This window comes from Canis lupus, chromosome 6, assembly GCF_003254725.2.
Source record: "Canis lupus dingo isolate Sandy chromosome 6, ASM325472v2, whole genome shotgun sequence".
In the NCBI taxonomy this organism is placed as follows: domain Eukaryota; kingdom Metazoa; phylum Chordata; class Mammalia; order Carnivora; family Canidae; genus Canis; species Canis lupus.
The window spans coordinates 43,702,691-43,725,535 of NC_064248.1; the positions used below are offsets into that span (position 1 = coordinate 43,702,691).

The 22,845-nt window shown below is 36.3% G+C and overlaps 1 protein-coding gene across 4 annotated transcripts in view; it reads left to right on the forward strand.

The window, feature by feature from the left end:
- VAV3 (vav guanine nucleotide exchange factor 3) overlaps positions 1 to 22,845 on the forward strand; it is a 352,019-nt gene that overhangs the window by 264,793 nt on the left and 64,381 nt on the right. For all 4 annotated transcript variants that reach the window (XM_025417450.3, XM_035717928.2, XM_035717929.2 and 1 more), the window contains exon 20: positions 19,058 to 19,194. In XM_025417450.3, coding sequence (XP_025273235.1) covers positions 19,058 to 19,194 — 137 coding nt within the window. The remainder of the gene's footprint in view (positions 1 to 19,057; positions 19,195 to 22,845) is intronic.

The window sequence follows — 22,845 nt, forward strand, 5'->3', positions numbered from 1 at the left end:
GATCAGGGACAGACACCTGGGTAGCTCAGCAGTTGAGTGTCTGCCTTCAACTCTAGGATCGAGTCCCACATCCAGCTCCCTGCATGGAGCCTGCTTCTCCCTCTGTCTGGGTCTCTGCCTCTCTCTGTGTGTCTCTCATGAATAAATAAATAAAATCTTAAAAAAAAAAAAAAAACTAGTAGGATAGCAGAGTCCTGCATTATGGGAGCACATGGGCTACTCAGCAGTGGAAGGTAGACTGCACTTTGGGTGCATAATAGGGAATGGCAAGGGCGGTGCAGCATGCGATACCCAGTGAAGGGAACTGGCAGAGGGAGCTCCAAGCAGCATTCTTCAGGGCCTTGCAGGTCCTGGCATGGGAAAGGGTCTTCCTACAGGAAGGAAGCTTTTTCTTTGCACCAATTGCCATCTGCCTGCCAAGCTCACCCGAGTGGTGGGGGTGCTCATTCTAAGTTAGACACAAAGTACCAACTAGAGGCGACCCTGGAGGGCTGGTGATGTAGGGGAGTACTGAGTTGTGCTTGGGTTTATGATCGGGACAAGGAGTTTGGGACTTTATTTTGTAGGCAACCAGGGTGTTAATGAGGATTTTGTTTAACAAGAACAAAAACGTTGATTAAAGAATCTTATAAAAGAAACCTGTGTTACTACCTATATAAAATTTAGAACATTTAGATAAGCAACAAGTTCTCATAATTTTGCAAACCTAATGTAATTACTGTTAACATGACGTGTCTTCACAGACTTTTTTCTCTGGGTACTTTTTTTTAAACATAAATGAGGTCTTATTGTATATACTATTTTGTAACATGCTTCCCCCCCCCCAACAACTTATTTGAATATAATTCTGTATCTTTAAATAGTCTTCTATAACAATATTTTAAAATTTCAACTTGGTTATTCGGTGATAAAGATAAATCCTAGATTTAATTTAACCAATTTCCTATTGCTATTCATTTAGATTGTTTTTACTTTTTCCTTTTTTTTTTTGTTTTGTTTTTACTTTTTTCATATCACACACTGTATTGGAACAAATGTTTGAAAGATAATCCTAATTATGTTTTTGAAATTAACTTTTTTGTTATTACTTAAAATTCCACAAATTTACTAAGAGTACTCTTTAAAGTCCCACTTCTTAAAAAAAAAAGTCCCACTTCTTATAGAAAAAAATTTTATCCACATCGCATCATGAAACTACAGTCATGTTAGCAAACTTTTTTTTAGTAGTACTGTTTTTCTTGTCTGAACCATTGATGAGATGATGTTTTCTTGCTTTGTGATTTCATAGCACTTGCAGTTTTTCTACCGTAAAACTCCTAATACTTTATTATATAACTGCCTGTATAATTTTCTTTTTCTCTGCCAGATTCCAAGTTATGTGAGGGCAAGGACACACCTAACTTGTTTATTACTTACATTCTGAGCACAAAGTCAGAATTTAGATTTTTTTTTTAAGTAATAAATACAGAGATAAATGGTTATCTTAGAAAAAGATGAACAAACAAGCTGAAATTCAACATACCAACAAATAAATGGTCTCCTAGGTCTCCTATGCTTTGTCACTAGAATGACGAGTTTCATAAGGGGGTGGGGGGGCGGGTAGGATGTAAAGTGAGAACTTTCCTGGTGTTTGAAAGGGATGCTATAAAGCCACTGGTCATCATCATGGTGGCCTGATGTGTCTTTGTGTCTTTCTGTGAAGAGTTGGATACATGTCTAGAAAAACTGACACATGAATTAATTTCTTTTCTGTTTACCTTGTTTCAAAGCCAAGGGAGCTAACCTTTAAAATGCCTTCCCTTCTGTGATAATTAACATGAAAATAACAATTCTACAACTCAGCCCAGTTAAAAAGAGATCTCCAAGTTGAGCACTTTGAAAGGGGTGTTCACCATCGGTGCTGTGATGTGAAGAATAGCTCTGTGGAAAAGGGCTGCAAAGAAGGGAATTCCCCTTTCTAAGCATTGCAGAGTTTGACCTGCCTGAAACCAAGACAGAGTCAAGCTCGGGAAGATAGAACGTGGAGTGGGGAAATTCATGATAAATTAGATTATCCACTGGAATACTTATGTAGATGCCTAAGAATTTTAACTTCAGTTGTAGGAGAGTTTTTTCGTCTTATAGAGGGATGTTTTAGGAGCTTTCTTTTGTGTAGAGGTCAGGAAAAGAAAAACAGAACGTATTCCTTTCCTTTTTAAATTTAGTGTTCTGGCTGTTTGTCCATTCAGATGGTAAAGACTGGCCATCAGAAAGGTCTGGTTAACCCTCCCCACTCTTGTTTTTTCTCATTAGAGGCTTCATTGGTCAATAAATTTTACAGAAAACTCTTTGTATGTTTAAACTCATATGTGAAAAGAAACCCTTCAACAGAAAACAAAGACCAGGTAGTCCTGTGTCCCTAAGACCTAACCATAGAAGCTGATCCGTAGCTGCTTAGTAAGGATTTCCGTAACAAATATGATCAAACTGTGATAGATTCTGTAGATTCCCAGAATGTTATGTGAAAACAAAATATTTTTGTGTCTATGTACTTATATGTAGTTATATTTACATAAAAATGTAAGCGCTTCCTCAAGCAGCTGCATTGTCAATACTCCTGATAGAAGAAACTTCTGAATCCCAGGTGGTTTGGGGAAGGGGGGTTCTGTTTGGGTTTTTTGTTTTTTGTCGGTTTTTTTAAAGGGTGTTGTGAAAAGCTGGAATCTGTAGGATGCTTAGAAGTGTAAATGGTTCTTTTTGATAGGAGCCTCTTTAGCCATTTCTTTACAAAAGTGAATTTCTTTGAATTCATCCAACCTATTTCCTATGTATAACTTTGCGAAGTAACAAATCAAAGCTTTTAATCTCTAGCTATATGTTTCATAATGGTTATTTTCTGTATTTACATGTTAGTAACTTTATTGGGGCCATTTATTTGAAGAGGAATATGTTTTCCATTAAAAAGATATATGGAAGTATTTTGCCCGGTAGGAGAGTTGAGGCAAAATGACATTTAATGAAACACTTATATTCTCATATAAATTTTATGCCAAAAAGAAAACTAGGATCCTAACTTCAGCTTTTCTAGTTCTGTTTCCCGTGTGTGACTGTACTAGTAGCAGTTAGCGATTTCTATGGTGTGGTTGTGCTAATAAACCTAACTAGTACTAATAAATACTAACGTTGCTGGATGTACATTTTCATTAGTACCTGTGAAGCTCCTAGAATATCAGTGAATAACAAGTATAAAAACTGTGCCTTAATTTTTAGCTTTTTCATGTTGATACTTAATACTTACACTTTCATCATAAGATGTGTTATATGAATAACGCAAAAAAAAATTCTGTCACAATCTTTGCATTGAATCATGTGTTTTGCTGTGCCTCCTGTAGCTGTGTGGAACTTCAGATGACCTCTATGGCAGTGTCATGCTGAGATCAAAAGTAATATGTTCAGGGTTATATGAACCACTGCGGTGTCTAAGAGAATATATTCCTAGAGGCAAGTCTCAGGACAAAATGTCAAGAAGGATTAAGTTTCTGCATATAACAATTCTTTCTTGGCCACCTTCTTCTGTAACACTCATTATTACCTGAGAGAGCCAGAGAGGGAAAGTACAGAGGACATAGGTCATGAAATTTGAAATTCTGCTTAAAAAAAAAAAAAGATTTTTATTTTTAGGCCATGACTTTATAGATGTGATTTTGCTCATAAATGTCACCTTTGTACCATATTGACCTCACCTTTGTTAGATGGTTTTGTTTCATAAACTGAAGTCTTACTTTAGTTATTCAAGGAATAGAAATGATGGTCTTTCCTGAGAAGTATATGATAGGTTATGCTGAGGCTGAGGTCAGGCTTGTGCGCAGGAGTGATGGGGACTCATTTTCCTCTCTCTGGAGACCCTTACTGAGAGCATTATTGAAGGACTGGCACGGGTTAGCCAGAGACACAGCAAACAAGGCATTTCAGCCAGCACAGGGAGCTAGACTAATTCCTATATTATAGGAACTCCCATTTGTTAAAGAGCTCAGCACTTGCTTTTGCATTCATTGCCTGTCATTCAACAAATCCAGACATCATCAAATGATGAAGATCTAAATAAAGGTTCAAACCAGCAGCAGCACTATTTCAGTGCATACCAAGTTGTGTTTGCTAATTCACAGTCACTGAAAATACAGCTTATTCTGTGTTCCTTATAGCATTCATGATAATGCAGGATAAACTACTTATTAAAGTCATTTAAAACTTTTCAGAGTAGTACATCGTTAGATAAAGAAGCTTTAGATAAAACTTAAAAATACATCTGGAAACATTTCAAGCATACCAGAAATCATATGATAGATGCAGATATGCTTACTTAAGAATAGTCAAAGGTGAAAGATTTATGCAATCTGAGGAAACATGTAAATAGATGGTAACATTTTGTTGTTAGGACCTGTTCAAAAAGCTCCTATTTCCAATGCTTACTGTTATTGATTTACAGTATTTTGCCAATATAGAGGGTGTAGATTGCCATTTCATTGTTTTAATATCTCTCTCCAAAATAACTACCTGACAATGAGCATCTTTTCACATCTGTTAAGATTCATCCAGTTGTTCTTGTGTTTACTTAGCTATCCGTATTCATTTCCATTGGGCTGTTTATATCTTGATTTTTAGGAGTCCTTTATATATTTGAGCTACTGATCCTTTGGTTCTCTCTATTGTATGCATCTGCTTTTTTAATAGTTTCCTTTTCAGAGTTTTAAATTTTAATGGGGACAAATTTATTGATCTCTATTTTTATTATGTGCTTTTTGTTATTTGTGTGAGAAGTCCTTCTCTACTTAATACCATAAGGATGGTTAAATATAGTGTCTTCTAAAAGCTTTACAGTTTTGCTATTTACATTGCATCTTCATTTCATATGAATGCATATGTGACTTGTTCTAGGCTCTCTTATCTGTTTCATTGGCCTATTTCTCTATCCCAACTCTAATACCACACAGTTTTAATTACTATACTTTTTCATAACTACATTGAAATTGAAAGTATTGTGTGTGGAGATTATCAGATATACTAAATATAAATATTTTCTTATTTTTTGCAACATTATGAGGCATAGGAACACTGGACTTAAGTTTCTTATGCAAACTAGTAATGTAAATAATTTGTTACAGAAAAATGGTTACATAGACCCAGTTAAGGGCCATCCATCCATTGACTTATATCATGTGGCAGGCAGCATGCTAAATGCTTCATACATAATCATCTCACAAAAACCTTACTAGCATGTTAATATATCCATTTTCCAGACATAGGAATGAAGTGTTAATAGTGTTCAGCCTTAAACCTGTTTGACACAAAGCTTGTTGTCTTGTGGGCTCCTCTCCATAGTTTAATCTCCCACACAAAAAGAACATGACTGTCTTCAACCTGGATGACTTCACAGTGTTGGTGACTCAAGCAAACCTGAGCTGCCTCAATTCATCTGACATTGACTTTGCATCTCCAGTGACCTCTGTTCCTTCCTTCTCCATTTCAGCCATACATCCCCACTCAGAATTATTCCATTTCTGAAACATTAAATTCAAGTATCTAATTCTCTCACCCCAATCTTAGAAGCCTCCTGCTCCTTGACCCCTCTGATACCTTTTTATTCATCAGTCCCCTCCTGTGTTTGCTCCCTTGACTAATCAGCTTAATTTCCATGGTCCAACATGTGAGACCATCTTCTGCCTATGTTTGAGTCAATTTGTCTTTACTCATCTAGGTGGATTGCAGAGTCCTGCTGAAGAACTCTGGACAAGCACATTCAAGCACAAATATTTGTGCCTTTTCAAATATGGAGAGATTTATATATCATCCTATATCCTATATCATCCTATATCAGCCTACTTATACTTCAGCTTAAGTTTAGAGAGTCTGTTTCTCCCTGAAGTCTTCTCTGAGCTTCCTGGTTTAGGTGCTTCTGCTGAGCACTTCCATAGCAACATGTCTGTCACTACCACAGCAACGTCCAACCATGTAAAAGTATATGCATCCTTCTCTGTCCCTACAAGATGCTGAGTGCTTTATGGGAAGGGACCTTATTTCTTACTCATTATTGCATCCCTGATACTTCTCATATTTCATGACTAAATGAAACAATGCACAATAACTTAAGGAACCAACCAAACTTCTAGATGAATATGTTTTAAACATCATAGACTCCAGAATAACGTATTCATAGGAAAGTATTTCAAAACATTTTCAAACTTATTTTCTCAGTGTTGTGCAAAAATCATGATATTTGGTCTTGGTAAAATGTTATTAAAACAGAAGTACATTCTATAAGGATCTTTCTGTTTAGCAGACAGGAAAAGAGAAAGCAATTTGAAGGACAATGGAAAGCTTGATATATCTGGTATACCAGAAGTAGTTTATGAATTTATCTGTTTGAGGGAATAGCCCCTACAGAAGTCTTAGAATTTGTTATAATGTACTATTTCTGTTGCTTACATGGACACTGGATTTTTTAACTTTGTGTTTACTATGACCTCTTGGATGTTTAATTAACTTTGATGACTAAAAAGCAGAAGTTATTGCCATAAGATATTTCTTAGTGGTTAAATCAAAGTGCTTTTAGGAACAAAGATCATAAATTGTTAAATCCTTGAAGATAATTAGCAATTTATTTTTCACATATTTATTTTTATTTAAATTTTCTTAGCTAACCTACAGGATAATATTGATTTATGGAGTAGAATTCAGTGACTCGTCACTTATATACAACATATAGTGCTCCTCACAAGTGCCTCTTTAATACCCATCACCCATGTATGTAGCCCATCCCCCATCTACCTCTCTCCATCAACCCTCAATTTATTCTTTAAGAATTGTTTATGGTTTGTTTCCCTCTCTTTTTTTCTTCTGCCCTTTCCCATATGTTCATCTATTTTCTTTCTTAAATTCCATATGAGTGAGATCATATGGTATTTGTCTTTCTCCAACTGACTTATTTTACTTAGCATAATACACTTTGCTTCCATCCACATTGTTGCAAATGGCCAGATTTCTATTTTTTGATGGCTCAATAATATTCCATACATATGGAATTATATATACTCCAAATATATATATTTCAAAATATATTTTGTTTATACACAGACACATACACATGCTTAACTACATGCCAAGCACTGTGCTTGGAATCAATAAAACAAAGATGAATGATTTAGATAGTGTCTACTCTAAATACAAAAAAAATTACTTTGGGATTTTGTAATGAATAAAATATATTTTTCTACATAGAGATAAAAGATTTTTACAGAAAAAAATAGGAACTCTCTTGTCACAAATTCTACTCCCTAGCTTCAAAGGGCAAACTAGGATATCCTTACTGTTGGAACCTGAAAGCAAATACCATAACTAGGTTTTTCAAAAGAGTTATAGCTCCCAGGGAGATGGAAATGGAAGCTCAATAAATGTTTATTGAGTTTATTGAACAGAATTACTGATTAATGTTGCTCCAGAGAACCAATGCCCATATACACATTTCTTTTCTTCATAGGTTTATACCTGCTTTTTGCCATAGTTGAGCTCAATCAGACCTCTTTGCTCTATAATTTTAGGTACTCAGTGCATGTATTTTGAAATAATTATTTTGGCTCATATTAGGTTCACCCACAGAAAATTGCCTTTTGTACCTCAAAAACACTCAACAGTAGTCAGTTCCTATGGTTCAACTGAGGACATGTCACACTTCTATGACAAGATGAACACTGAGATAATGGCAAGGAAAGAGAAATTTTGTTCATTGTCTGGAGGATTTTGTCTTAAGGAGTGATAAACACAAGTGAAATGATCAGACTCTGCCCAAGAACTCAGGAGAAGGTCATTTTTAGGTCAGCCATTTTTCATGGTGTATAAAGTTAGTGAGAAATCAGTGGTTTGGTTTTAGAATTAAGTGTCCTATTAGCAGATTATATGTGTATATTCAGGTGTTTTAGTAAAATTGTAATTGCATGTGAACTTTGTGTTGTCACTGGTAGATTGAGAAGGAAGGTAGAACTAAAAGTTCTATTTTAGTATGTTTTCTGCGCATCATCCTTTTTTAACCAGTGTGACTGCCTTCTACATGATTCATAACTTCTTGGCACAATTTCTTAGTATTTTAACATTTGTAGTTTTCTTTGTAGTTCACATTCTACATTTTAATAATTACTACTCTTATATTTTTTATTATATCCTTAGGATGTGGGTTCCATTTCATTTTATTATTTTTCAAATGATTGGAAGCAAATCTATGTCTAACCATTTAAATAGCTTATTATGCTAAACTTGAGCAAGTTGAAACCGTAACATAATTCTAATACCTTAGGTTGATGAAAGAAGCTTTTTGTTAAAAAAAAAAAAAAAAGATAGGAAGCTAAAAATTCAAAAAGAGACTAACTTTAAGGAAAGTAAGAACGGGGCAGGGGGTGCGATGGGAGTGGGAAGAACCAGGCAGAGAATAGTTCTGAATTGATAGGAGAAAGAAAAAAAAAGAATATTTGAAAGGGCAAAGTATACACACACACACACACACACACACACACTCAATCCCTAGAGTCAGTATATTCTACCTACATTTCCTAATATCTTAAAGATGATAAAAGACAAAAGCTTATAGGCCAGTATCTTAGGTTTTTAGTATTCCCAATCAATTTATAGAAAGGAGATAAAATATATGCTCACAGCATGATAATCCCAAGGTTGTAGAGGTTTTGAAATGAAATCTCTTAACTTCCTATAATAATTTGAAAGATCTGTTGTTTACTAGCATTTCCATTGGAATATTTTGAATCTGATTCTTTCCCAGCTTCAATGGGGAAAGGTAGTGATTTATCGTTAAGATCTGACACACTCATGTATAACCTTTCCATAACCATCCCTTATCTTTCCTAGTCAATGCAGGATTACACCCTTACTAGGTGATAGTTTGGTGTGGTGGATTTGTGGGAAATATACATAGTTTCATATGTAAATGAAAATGTTTGACTAAATTATCCTAAGAGCTTTCTTTGATAGAGTCACTAGTCACGCTAGTGTGCAGTGTTTCCATTGTCAGAACACTGTTATTTCAAAAGAATACACAACATAGAGTGGTTTCTGTTGTCATTCCCATCTTTACCATAGATAGTGTTAGGAAGGAATGTTCCTGAGAAGGGGATTGTGTTTTCAGTGTGTGTATATTCTAACGGAAATATGTTGGTTGTTGATCTTTGGCCCCAGTGAAAAGGAATATAAACTTAAATTTTACTACATTCAAATGAAGATACACAGCCAGCCTCCTCCTATGAAATATCACTGGTTTTAAGTAATAGTTATTCATTCATTTTATTTCAAACTGATACCTTTATATACTCCGTCTGGTCACATATAAACTTATAGGATCATAACTAAGTGGTATCTGCCTTGAATTACTTTTTCATTTCAGCAAAAGTTTAAGGAGGAAAAAACAAATCAAGGTAAACAACAGGAGAGAGACTAAACCTCAGAACCACCTGCCAGCTATTGTGATGGCTGTGGATCATGTTTGAAAGTGGACCTGTACAAGTTTATTAAGACTTAGCAGATTGGACATTCTTCCAAGTTAATTATTTCCATATAGTACCATTTTATAAAGAGGATATGACTCTTCTACATTTCTGTTGTCCTATTTCAGAAGTTTATTATAAAAGAATGTTTATAAGAAGGGTAAGGAGACTGTGCGATCTATGTGCATTTTTATGTAGATTTGTTGATTGTTGGTCTCTGACCTAAGGTCTCCCTGGCCTCAAAAAAAAAAAAAAAAGGTCATATTGAAATGATGCTCCAGAGACTTGCTTTCATTTTAACTTATAAACCAATAAACCATATCCGGACACATCTGAATCTTTTGGGAATACAACTAAACGTGTACCCCACACACACACACACTCAAGCAGGTGTATCAGAGGAAGGAGGGAGGTTGAGACAAAAGAGATTAATAGAGAAGGGCAGGGGAATGCAAGGATCAGACTAGAACACACTGTTTTTGAAAGTATATGCTATTTTCTGTGTTAGAACTTGTGTTATTTTATGTCAAACAATTGAGCATAGAGTAATAAAAAAGTATTTTTTGTCAAAATGATGCAAGTTACATAACTTAAAAAATAGGATGAGTATAAATTATTTAGAATCATTATTAAGGCCTTTTAAGAAATAAGTTCACAATTTTGTACATTACAAATTTCATTTCCTGCAAAGTTTCAATTATATGTAGCCTACTGATAGTTATAGATAGAAGTACAAATGAATATAGTTAAAAGGAAGTCAAAACTAGTGATGAAGTTGTAGTTTGTCCAACAAAAACTGAATATTTTTTATTATTAAAAGCAAAACTTGATTATGATAATGTTTATTATGTGGACTTAGGCAGTACAAATATATAGAAAAGGAGAGGAGGCATAAAAGGTAAACAAATTACTACATGAATTACAAATTAGGGTGTATAATGTAGACTGCCTTGCTCAGGGTGTTTAAGCAACTACTATTTTATGATGAAAAATAGTGTGCTGATGTGAGATTGGAACAAGATGATTGGAACATTATCAGGGACCAAGAAATAGATGGTCTGGTAGGCTTAGTCCAGGAGCTCAGATTTAATTCTCAGTGCGGTGGGAAGAGTTTTAAATATAGGTATACTATTAGGTAATTTATATTTTTAAAAAGTCATTCGTGTGGCTATGTGAAGGATAATCGAGCATTTTAAGAGTGGATTGGGTCAATTTGAAAGCTAGTGCTTGAACTGAGAGGTAGAAATAAAGATGAAAAGAAATGGTTGATGAGAGAGCCATTTTGGAGGTATGATCCAGTGTGTGTGATGCATGTTTGAAAGGGTGGCTCTTGGGAAAGATGAATATGTAACCATTTTTCTTTCTTTTTTTACAAAAGAATTCATTGAGATAAAGAACCTAATTGTTGCCACCAAGGTGGTCACAGTCTCTAGTATACATAAACTTTACAAAAACTATACATATTAAAGATGCTGCTACTCTAGTATATATGCTTTCTATCAGCTAAATAACTTTGATGCAATAAGCGATGTCAGAGCAGTGAGCATGGACATCTAAGGGAGCATCTGTTTATAACCCACACTTCAGAGAATGGTTGTAGGTTTCTCGGCAGGAGTGGTATTTGAGCCTTAAAGAACAAGAGGAGTATTCCCCTCTTGGGTGTGGCATGAGCTGGGTGTACAGCAGCAAGAATATCCCAGGAAAATGGAGCATGTCAATGAGCACTTTTGGTGTATTCAATAAATCTCAAAAAATTCAACAGGATACTTATATGAAAAGAGGCAGACCATGAAGACTACATCTATCAATTTTGAATTTCATTAATTGCTTTCATGCAGTGTCACTATTTTTTTGTCCTTCAGGTACTTCAAACTCATTCCACTTTCAGTCTTCATGTTTCTTGTTCAGCTTTGGCCTGTTAAATACCCACCTCCTGCCTCCCAAATGATTACTGCTTTCTCCTCGGGTCTTAGGATTGCTTCTCCTAAAGAAACCTCCCACCTTGAGCCATACACACAACCTTGTCACTCTCTCATCTAGTACCTATTTAAAAATGATTCCTTATAAATTTGTCCATCTGGTATTAGCACATCAGTCCATTTGTTTTGCTGTCTGTTGTCTCTGCTAAAGTACAAACTTTATGAGGGAGGAACGTGTCTGTCTTATTTACAGCCACACTCCCAGTACCTAGGCCAGTACTGCACATGGAAGATTTGTAAGTATTTGTTGAATAAATGAATGAGCTCATTGAATGAAAAATGAAAACTAGGTTATTGATTGTAAAAAAAAAAAAAAAAACAAAACCCTTAATCATATTTTTGCTTTTACTGTATCTTATCCCTTATCATCCTTGAGGACTGGACTGTTAAAGGGTTAGTGTGGTTTCAAGAAAAAAACATGCCATTTTGCTTTGGGGCCAGGGGTTTCTGCTAGAAGGGTATGAAAATGGCTCAGGGTATGTTATCAGTAATCACTCCAGATCTCTGTACTTGCCATGAATGAGAGGAGTATGGGAGGCTTTCTGGGACTCTTTCAGGACCAGCAGTTCTGGACACTAGTGATCCCAGTCACCTCTTCTCAGAAGTCAGAAACCATGGTTCCCTGCCGATGTATAGATCTGCCTCCTGCTTTCATGTTCTGCAGAAGCAAATATGACTGTCCTATTTCTCACCTTCCGCTGAGGACTGCCCCTTTGGACTGTGTTCTTTCAAGCCTCCTCACATATTCAGATTTATGGCAACTTTTGGTTTAATTATCCTCCCTCATGCACTCAGGTGTTGTCATAATAGCAGAATGATGTGGTTTAAGTGATTAAAACTTTCTGAAGGAAGAACTGCATGTAGCTACTTGTCCATAGATCCCCGGAACTGCATGTACACCTGAGAGAACAGTGCCTTTTGTCATTGTCATTGAGGATATAGGAGGCCCTGTCCTTAGAATATACCAGCAAGACTTTTTACCTCTCCACTAGAAACCACCTAATCTTGGGGAGCTCACAGTTATTCACTACCTGAAGGGGAGCTTGGTCTCCTCTTTTCTGCTCCCCGGGAGAACGCTGGATGCCCAGCAGGGCCTATCCAGGATCATGCCCATGATCCCCAAAATACCAGTCCGTAGAGGAGACCTCTGCCCTGCCACAGTCCTGTTCCTGCAGGTTCCAGGGAATGGCCCAGTCTGCTGCCAGGGGGACTCAACTAGCAATCGGTGTTTAGGGTTCTAGTTATAGTTCTCTCTCTAGCCAGCTGTTTGACCTCAGATGTTTTTATTTACCACTTTGAATCTTAGTTTTATAAGGTAGAAGATGAGGTGGTTGGAATAGGTGGTGATGTTCTTTCTTTGTGTAATTGTGTTCTTTTTCTATTTTCAAAGAAGATGTTCAGATAGCCCAGGCTCTGCTTTTCAACTGGACTCCTCACACCTGTAGGCAGTCGTCATTTTTGAGGGATCTGACAAATACATGGCACATTCTCGTAGCAGTGTAATCTTATTTAGGGATTTTAGGGAAACATTTCCTTTCACTAAAATGTACATATTTGATGGAACAGAATTTTATATCTGCATGGATTTTAAGATAACATGTGACATTTTGTAGTGGTTATATATGGTAGCCTATAAAATCTTTTTAATAAATGGAGAGAAACTTAACAAAAGGTGTTACATGTTCCTCCCTTGACTTACTAATACTCCTATAGATAGTGCCAAAGAGTGACTGTTTATAAAGTTGGGGGAGCGTAACTCTCATTCTTGTTTTCATATGAGCAGTGGCAATGCTATTTCCTTCATCTGACTCACCATTGTTTATAAAAGGAAAGAGCCTCTCTGGGTGAAAATTTTTTAAATCATTGATGGAAAGTGTTCCCTTTGTGAACAATTAGTTCCTTAGACCAGTTTGTTTTCCACCAAATTGTCTGTTTCTGTTGGAACAGATGGTTTCCATTATGAGGCTCCTCTTCCTTCTCTGTGAAGACCAAGTGACTGCAAGTCCACCACTTACTTGGAAAGAGCCCTAGGAGATGTGGTGGGCAGGGGAAGCCCAGCATCCTATCTCCCAAACTTGCCAGCTGCTCATTCTGCTCCGCCTGGTCTTCAGATGCAATGATTAGATGGTAAACTTAGATCAGGAAGAGCCCAGACATTAACGTAAAGAGGAATTACCTGGCAAGGTGCAGCCAGCACTGGCTTTGCTGTAGCTTTCTCAAAAGCTAGCTCGACACCCGTGGTTGTTGGTCATGGTGAATTGCTCATGTACCACAAAGTGGGATTCCCAAACCTGGCTACAATTTGGAAATCACACCTAGAAAACTTACAGAAACATAAAAAATATATTTCAGGGTTCTATTGAAGATGTAACAAAAAACGTTCCCTGAAAGATTTATCAATAGGCATATTTTGAAAACTTTCCCACTGGACAAGAGCCCATGCCTGATTGTATTAAACTTGAGTTCGCCTGCCCATTCAGTAGACTGTAGGCTCTTTGAGGGCAGGAAGCACGTCCTTGGTCTGTTGTCAGACCACTAAGCCCAGAACTTCTGGAGCGCTCACGACATTGAAGGAATAAATGAATGTGTTAATGCTTGTAATCAGCTCCCTGGGATAAACGGGCTACATTCTCTGACATCTTGTAGAACTAATTATTTTTTAATGTGGCTGCATTTAAATTTTAAGTTAGGCCTCAGAGGTGAAAGGCCAGCACATTACTGACCACCCATTTATCTAGTACATAGCACTCTTTTCTAAGTTATTGCCCCAGGGAAGCCCATGACATTAGGGCAGTGATACCAGCATTGTGTATAAACACTAATCTATATTGTGACCATCACTCTTCTTAAAGCCAGGTGGTTGATAATGGTGCAGTAGGATGGTCATTGAAGTTTGAGGGTTTATGTGAGAATTGTCAGTGAGTTAGTTTACATCTGACAAACTTTCAAATAGGATTCTGCTTAGAATTAACTTTAAAAAATAATTTTAAAAAATATTTTATTTATTCATGAGAGACACAGAGGCAGAGGGAGAAGCAGGCTCCCCTCAGGGACCCTGATGTGGGACTTGATCCCAGGACCCTGGGATCATGACCTGAGCCAAAGGCAGATGCTCAACCATTGAGCCACCCAGGCATCCCTAAAAAATAATTAAAAAAAAAATTTCTTGGCATGTATCATTCTTAGCGGCATTGGTTTCAAATTTGGAAGGAGGTTCTGCTTCAGATCCCCTTTCACTTACGTATTCTGGAAAATTCTAGCATGCTTCGTAATTACATTGGCTTCAGTTTTTTTAAACTGGAGTATTACTGAATGTCTATTACTGGAGTATAACCATAATTTTAATGTTGCCGATTCTTCGTTTGTTAATTCTTCATGCATACGATGATTTGGGGACCTTGTCTTATTTTAAGACCAAGTATGATGACTAGTGTGAACAAGAGGTAAAGGGAAAAACTGTCCAGAAGTTACATATCAAGGATGTAGTTAGCTGTACAGCAAAGCATTTGTTGTAGGAATGAAAACAAGCTAAAATAACATTTGGCAGGAGCTCTAATTAGTCTTAGCCATTTTAATTATATTTCTTTAGATAAAGATAACTGAATACATAAAGTTTTGGGAACTTCCTGCATTGCTTAACTGTGTATGTTGAAATTATATATGATTATTTTGCATTTAATATCTGAAGGTAGTTGCATGATAAATTTTCAGACTTTTATGAGCAGCCCTGTAACTATACCAATCTACCCATTATAAATACTGTTCTGAGCAGAAAGAAACTAAACTACTCTTGGGTCTGTGTTTACCCAAGAGGAAATAAGCAGCTTTCTGGGATGAGTTGTGATTTTATAAATATAATGGAATTTATATTTTTAAAATCAGCTTTCAGAATAACTTTTGGTTATTTATTTCTGATTGGTCAGAGTTAATGAGGGAAACTATCATCTACTTTTGTAGATTTATAATGTTTTGCATCTCAGAATTCCTTCAAGTATGTATAACTAAAGGAAAATGTGAGTAACTAGGGATTTTAAGCCTGAGCAAATGTTGAAAGGCTAACATAATAAAAGGGAGATTTGCCACCTTCAGCCTAACTCCAGATGGAAGGAGGCAGGTCAATGGACAGAAGTTACGCAGAGATTTTGTAGTACATTTTAGATATAGCTTGTTAATATACTATATACAGCAATGAGTTGTCATAAGGACATGTAGTGAATGTTCTGTGCTGGACATTTTTAAAGAGAGGTTAAAGCCTGTCAGGAATATTTCATAAGGAGAGAAGAAAACCTGCACTAAATCAACACTAAATGGCTATTTGAAATATGAGTATCTGTAAATCTAATTTCTTCTCCATTCTTGATCTCATTTATGAGGTGTGATGCCTGCTGTGGCAATAGATTGTGTTAACAATTATATTGATGGTTGAGTGCTGACATGAAGTTTAACCCACTCTCTCTTCTTATTTTAATTGCATTTTTATCTATTCATTAATGAGATTGTGTTCACCTTCTTAGCAATGTTACTGCATCTTTTTTTTTTTTTTTTTTTTATAAAAGGAAGGGATATAAACCATCCGTAACACCAGTATTCTAGAACTCCTATTATAGGCAAGCATCAGAGGAGAGGCAAGGAGCAAGGTGTCAGAATTCATCATGTCACAGCGGCCTTGCTCTATCCCTTTTATTCTTTGATCTCTGTAGCCCTGTTGCCCAGATGACAGATCGTCCTGAAATGAGAAGTGCTGACCTCTCAGAAAAAAATAGCCAGAGATTATTCTAACAAATGACTACAAAATCTAAATTCCATTATAAACTCCTAACTCATCCCACAAAAAAAAAAAAAATATATATATATATATATATATATATATATATATATATATATATAATATAAATGCTGTGTTTTGAAAGTCACTTATGGCTGAATTCAAGTTACTAGCAATATCTTTTGGCTATTACCTGGGCTCAACCATAATTCTTGGCAAAGATCACACAACCTTGTTTTAGGAATGAGGTCAGCAATACACCCTATGCTAGTGTGCTACTAGATCAACTTCCCAAATGAAACTCATAACCAAGAAGAAAGTTACAGTAGATGAGATACTGTAAATGAAAAAAAATTAGCGATAAGTAAGACTATTATAAAAACCAAGTCTATCATTTCAAAGACTGTTTAGTTTTAAGTAAGTTTTAATACTTACTGAGGTCTCATTTCTTGACCAGAGTATCAGTATATGTAATATGTAATATGATTTTAGTAGGCTATGTGTAATGGGCATTCCAGTCTACCAGAAAAGATAAATAAGGTAGCATTGTTCCATGCTTTACATTTCACAGCCTTCTTTGTCACCTGGGTATGCCACATGTTAATCCCTAATTTATATTTAGTCAGTGAAATGTCATAAATTTTTTTCCCCTAAATACTTTACGCATTTTCAATCTTTTCTTGAGAGTGGGCTAAACTTGGTCATATTGGCAATAACAGAACTGTTGTTTCCATCTGGCACTACTTTGTTTTGTCCTTGTGGGTCTTGGCCACAGAGACAACTACAAGGAAGGCCAGAGTCCTTCCAAGCATTTCCCTGGTCCCAGTATTTAAGGCCACATCAGTTATTTCAGGTTTAAAAACTCTTGTTTCTTGCCTTCAGCCTTTATTTTAAAACTGAGATAAAAACAACATTATCAAGAGACCCTCCTAAATGAAATGCTTTCCTTGCTCTAAAAATGTTCAATAAAACTGAGACTAACCACAACTCTGGCCCCCCAACACAGAATAATTATCATGCAGACCAGACTCTACTTAAAAAATTCTGCTTCAGGGCGCCTGGGTGGCTCAGTGGTTGAGCATCTGCCTTTGGCTCAAGTCATGATCCCAGTGTCCTAGGATCAAGTCCTGCATCAGGCTCTTCTCCCTCTGCCTATGTCTCTGCCTCTCTCTCTCTCTCTGTCTCTCATGAATAAACAAAATCTTAAAAAAAAAAAAAAACTGTTAGGTGCATCCTCTTCCAATTTTTGAACTTCTACATCAGTTGTGTGCAGGAAATATTTAGGTTTCATTTCTAATAAACAGCAACTTGATAGGAAGCATAAAATGAGCTCTTTCTGTACTCAAGGCATATGTAGTGTGTTAAGAGCAAGCCTGATAAACACTTGACTGAGGAGAGTTCTGTCAAGTGTTTTTGGGAAAGACAATAAAGTCTGCTGTTTCTGTCAGGGCACCACCTTATAACACCTGGTAGGGAAACACTCCATGAAAGATGTGGGATGAAAGTCATCCCTCCAGGGGTTCTGTGGCCCAAGAACTGAAGCAAAGGGGAGATGTAGCAACTCGTAACATGCCTCAGCAGTTATAGCAGGTAAATGAGGGTTCTCATTCCTCCAGTTCATTCCATTCCATTCCAGCAGTTCTCAGACCTCCTGCCTTCTGATTGAAAGTTGATAAGAGTTGATTGAAGCTTTTCAGTTCTGCTTAATTTATAGCTACACTTGATTTCTCCCATCTGGGGTGGTGGTTGGAAAAGGATTATGAGGATTCTATTAAATTGTTTGTGGGCACATTTCATGTTAATATTGAGGTCTGTGTAACTTCGACAACGTTTGCTAGGTAACTTGGACATCTAGAACTGAATGGCCATCATGCATGCTCCCACTCTATGGGGCACAGCTCCCACTCTGTGGTCCAGCCAATTACAGCTTCACTGTGGTTAATTATTAGAATAAAAAGTCTCGAAGTGTAATAAGCAATAGCTTGAGTTCCTGAATGTGCACCGAATACCATGTTTATGAGTGCTCTCTCACAGGAGTGTAGAAAGGTGACTGTCAGGTTGTTCAGTAGTGGTGTAGTTAGGCATGGGTGCAATTGAAGCTGTTCTCAAAAACTAAATATTGAACTGAGGCCTTCATTGCACATTCTACAAAATACAAAGAAAAAGGGTGGATCTGTATTTCAAGTGTTGGTGATGGTATTGGCTTAGACATGTTCCCTTTATTGGGTCTGTTTTGTAAGCCTAAATTTGAGCCTGAAGAATTTCTCCATATAAATGTCTTAAGTATTGCAGTGGCACATCCATCACCTGTTTGCTTTTGAATTACAAAGATAACCTTAAGATATGAGCCTTATACTGGGCAATGTGATACATACACAGAAAGGGTGAGCCTCCTTAGTGATAAAATCAGCCAATGCCCAAGAGGAAAGTAATAGGCAGAAAGGATGGAGTTGATGAGAAAATTGATTCTTTTCCATTAAACTGTACGTGATATGTTTTTTATGAAGCGGGCATCATCTGAAAGAAATATTTTTTTCATCTAAAAAGAGATTGATGGTGAGGGAGAAGAAAAGTATGTAAGGGATCAGGGGATAAATGTGTGTCTTATTCCATTACCTTCTCAAATAATAAGGTTGAAAAGCATTCCATTGTGGTTACTTCAAATGTTTACTTGGCCTTGGTGCTATTAAAACTTTTTTTAACATTAATGGTCTTGTTTTTATTTTAGAGTACATTCAGACTTCACACATCATTCTTTTCTCAGTTCTAAATGTTGTGGTGCTTATTTCCAGGTTTACCAAAGATGCAGGTCATTAAGAACTATACAGGAGCACCGCCCCCAGGTCTTCACGAAGGACCCGCATTACATATCCAGGCAGGGGATACAGTTGAACTTCTGAGAGGAGATGCACACAGTCTGTTTTGGCAGGTACTATCCAGATCATGGTGGTTTTGTTTGTTCTTTTATTTGATGAATGACTTATTACTGCTAGGAGAATAAAGCTCTTTCTTTAGAAACTGCATATCTTCAGAAAGGTTAAATGAGGTGGGGGAAAAGATTTCTTATTAGCCTTCCCATACTTACCAATGCCAAAGTGGTAGTGAACATTAGAACACTAAAGAAGAATAGGATTGGTGCTGTGAACCATAATTACCATCTTTATTAAAAATTCATACTTTGCCAAAGCATTTTTTCCAAACCTAGCGCCTGTGGGTATGATCTAATTTGCATTGCTTTAACATATTAACAGTTCATTCAGGGGAATTACCTAATTAGCTTGCCAGCGGCCATTTCTGGCCATATTTGATTTGTGCCTACCCACAGAAATACCTGAAGTTCTCAGAGCTGCTGTGGGCATTATTCATGAGATGTACAAAATGTGAAAAGTGAGTGAGTGTGTTGATGTTTGCTAGTGATGAAGTCTCTCTTGTCCAGTAAGCCTGTATTTGGTTTAAGGATTGTGTTAACGGTGAGCGATACGGCATGGGGTTAAGATTTGATAAAGCTGGATGGTAGACATTGTTGTTCACTAAGGCATTCTTTATTTTCATGTGTATGTTAGAAATATTTCCCCATAATGTTAGAGTTTGTTAAAAATCTATTGTGTGTTGAGGGAAAAGGACATGGAAAAGGCTCAACAGAAAGATTGGCACATAAGTGAAATTTGGTTCGGGGTGGAGAGAGCAGGGAAGAACTATTGGATGATAATCCATTGTGTACACATATAAAATGATAGTTATTTTGTTTGCTTAGAAGTATTTATGGTCTGCCATCTTCTTAGAGATGAGTGCCCCTAGACTGAACATTTATCTCCAAACACTATAGGCAGTGTCATGGCCAATGAAGTTTTCCAAACTTCACTATTCTTCTTTTTAGTACATTACCCCTCTCAGACCTCACCCTTTCCAAAAACAGAAGAGGATGGCAGACTGAAATTCTGTGAACTCTTCAGTCCAGAATTTTATATAGTTCATCATATAGTACATATGCGATTTTGCATGGCTTCTTTACTTAACATAGTTATTTTGAGACTAAATCTTGTTGCTTTGTGTAAAATAGTTCTTGTTTTTTTAAAACCACTTTACTGATTATGTGATTGGCACACAAAAAGCTGTATACATTTAACATATGCAGCTGGACAGACTTGGAGATACGTATAAATCCTTGAAGCCATCACCACAATTTATGCCATAAACCTATTCATCTCCAAAAGTTTCCCCCATCTTACTTACTTACTTATTTTTGTGATAACATTTAAGATCTAGCCACTTTGCAGGCTCTTAAATATATAACACAATATTATTAAATACAGACTGTGCTGTACGGTAGGTGGCTAGGACTTCCTCATCTTGCACAATGTGAGCTTTGTACCCTGGGACTAATATGCCCCATTTCTCCCTTCTACCAGCCCCTGGCAACCACAATTCTGTTCTGTAGTTCTGACTTTGACTCTTTTAGATTCGTCACATCACTATAAGCAAGGCACAGAAGTAATGTAATGTCCTTCAGTGGACTAATGGATAAAGAAAGTGTGAGTGTGTGTGTGTGTGTGTGTGTGTATTCAGACTTCCAAAAGAAGGAAATCCTGTCGTTTGCAAAAGTGTAGAAGAACTTGGAGGACATTATGCTAAAAGAAAGTTCTTTCTTTTTGTTGCTTATTATTATTCCGTGTATGGGTATGACACAATTTATCGTTTAGCTTGTTAGATGGACTTTTAGGTTATTACCAGTTTGGGACTATTAAAGATGAAGCTTCTGTGAACTTTCACATGTAAGTCTTTACATGGACATATGCTTCATTTTTAGGTAAATACTGAAAGGAGAATGGGTGAATTATATGTAGATATACGTTTAACTTTTTGAGAGATTACCAAACTGTTTTTCTAAAACATTTTATTGTTAAATTTCTACCAGGTGTATATGACCATCTGAAGTGCTCCAATAATATCTTCACCAACAGTGGGTGTGGTCAACCTTTTAAATTTTGTCTATTCTAACAAGTGTACCATGGTACCTTATTGTGGTTTTGATTTGCATTTCTCTAATGACTAATGATACTGAGCATCTGTCCATGTGCTTATTTACCGTCCATACACCTTCACTGATGAAGTGCTTATTGAAAAATTTTGTCAAAATTCTTTTATGGGCTGTATGTTTTCTTATTATTTTGAGTTTTGAGAGTTCCTTATATATTTTGGGTACAAATTCTTTTTAAGATTTTTCTTTATTTATTTTAGAGGGAGAAAGAGCACACATGTGAACAGTGGGGAGGGCCAGAGGGTGAAGGAAAGGGAAGGAATCCCAAGCAGACTCCACTGCGCACAGAGCCCGACGCAGGGTTCTATCTCAGGACCCTGAGATCATGACTTGAGGCAAAATCAAGAGTCAGACACTTAACTGAGCCACCCAGGTGCCCCCTTGCGGGATGAGCACTGGGTGTTATTCTGTATGTTGGCAAATTGAACACCAATAAAAAATAAATTTATTGAAAAATAAATAAATAGATTATTTCTGTTTTCTCCTAGCTTGTTGTCTGGCGTTTTATTATCTTAATAATGTTGTACATATAACAGAAGTTTTTACTTTGATGTAGTCCATTTTGTTAATTTGTTACTTTAAGGATCATGCATATGGACATGATCATATTTCAGAAATATTTGCCTACGCCCCAAGGATACAAAGATATTTTCCTGCATTCTCTTCTAGAAGTCTTTGTGGTTTTAGGCTTTACCTTTAGGTTTATAGTCCATTTTGAGTTATTTTTTAATATGTTTTCATTTTTTTCAAGTATGGTGTTCATTGTTTCACATAGAGATATCCTTGTGTTTTAGCACCATTTGTTGAAAAGACAGTCATTTCTCCACTGGATTGCCTCTGCACTTCTGTGGAATATCAGTTGTGTGTGTATGTGTTGGTATATTTCTGGATTCTGTGTTCAGTTCCACTGATCTCTCTCCATCTTTAATACAGTACTATTTTGATTATTGCAAGCAAATAGTATCTTACAATCACATACATAGTGTTGGTCCTCCAAATTTTTTCTTTCCGCAGGTGTTTTGGCTCTTCTAGGTGCTTTGCATTTCATGTGAATTTTGGGAGCATCTTATTAGTCTGACCAATTTTTATTGAGATTGTGTTAGATTATAGATCGGTATGAGAATACTGACATCTTAGCAGTATTGAGTCTACTGACCATTGAACATGGTTTATCTCTCCATTTATTTAGGTTTTTAATTTCTCAGCAATGTTTTATAGTTGTCAGAGTGAAGGACATACACATCTTTTGTCATGTATCCTCAAATGTATCCTCAAATATTTCATATTTCATTTGATAATATTGTAAGTGGTGGTTTTAAAATACCAATTTCTGTTTATTGCTCCTAAATAGGAATATAATTGATTTTTATTTGTGGGAAAAAAAGAAATATAATTGATTTTTATAAATTAATCTTTTATCCTGCAACCTTGTTAAACTCACTTATAGGAATTAAATCTTTTAAAAATCTGCTAGAATAATTCTAATTTAACTAATTATTTTTTAGAGAAAAAGGTATGCAAGTGGCGGAGCCTGACACGGGG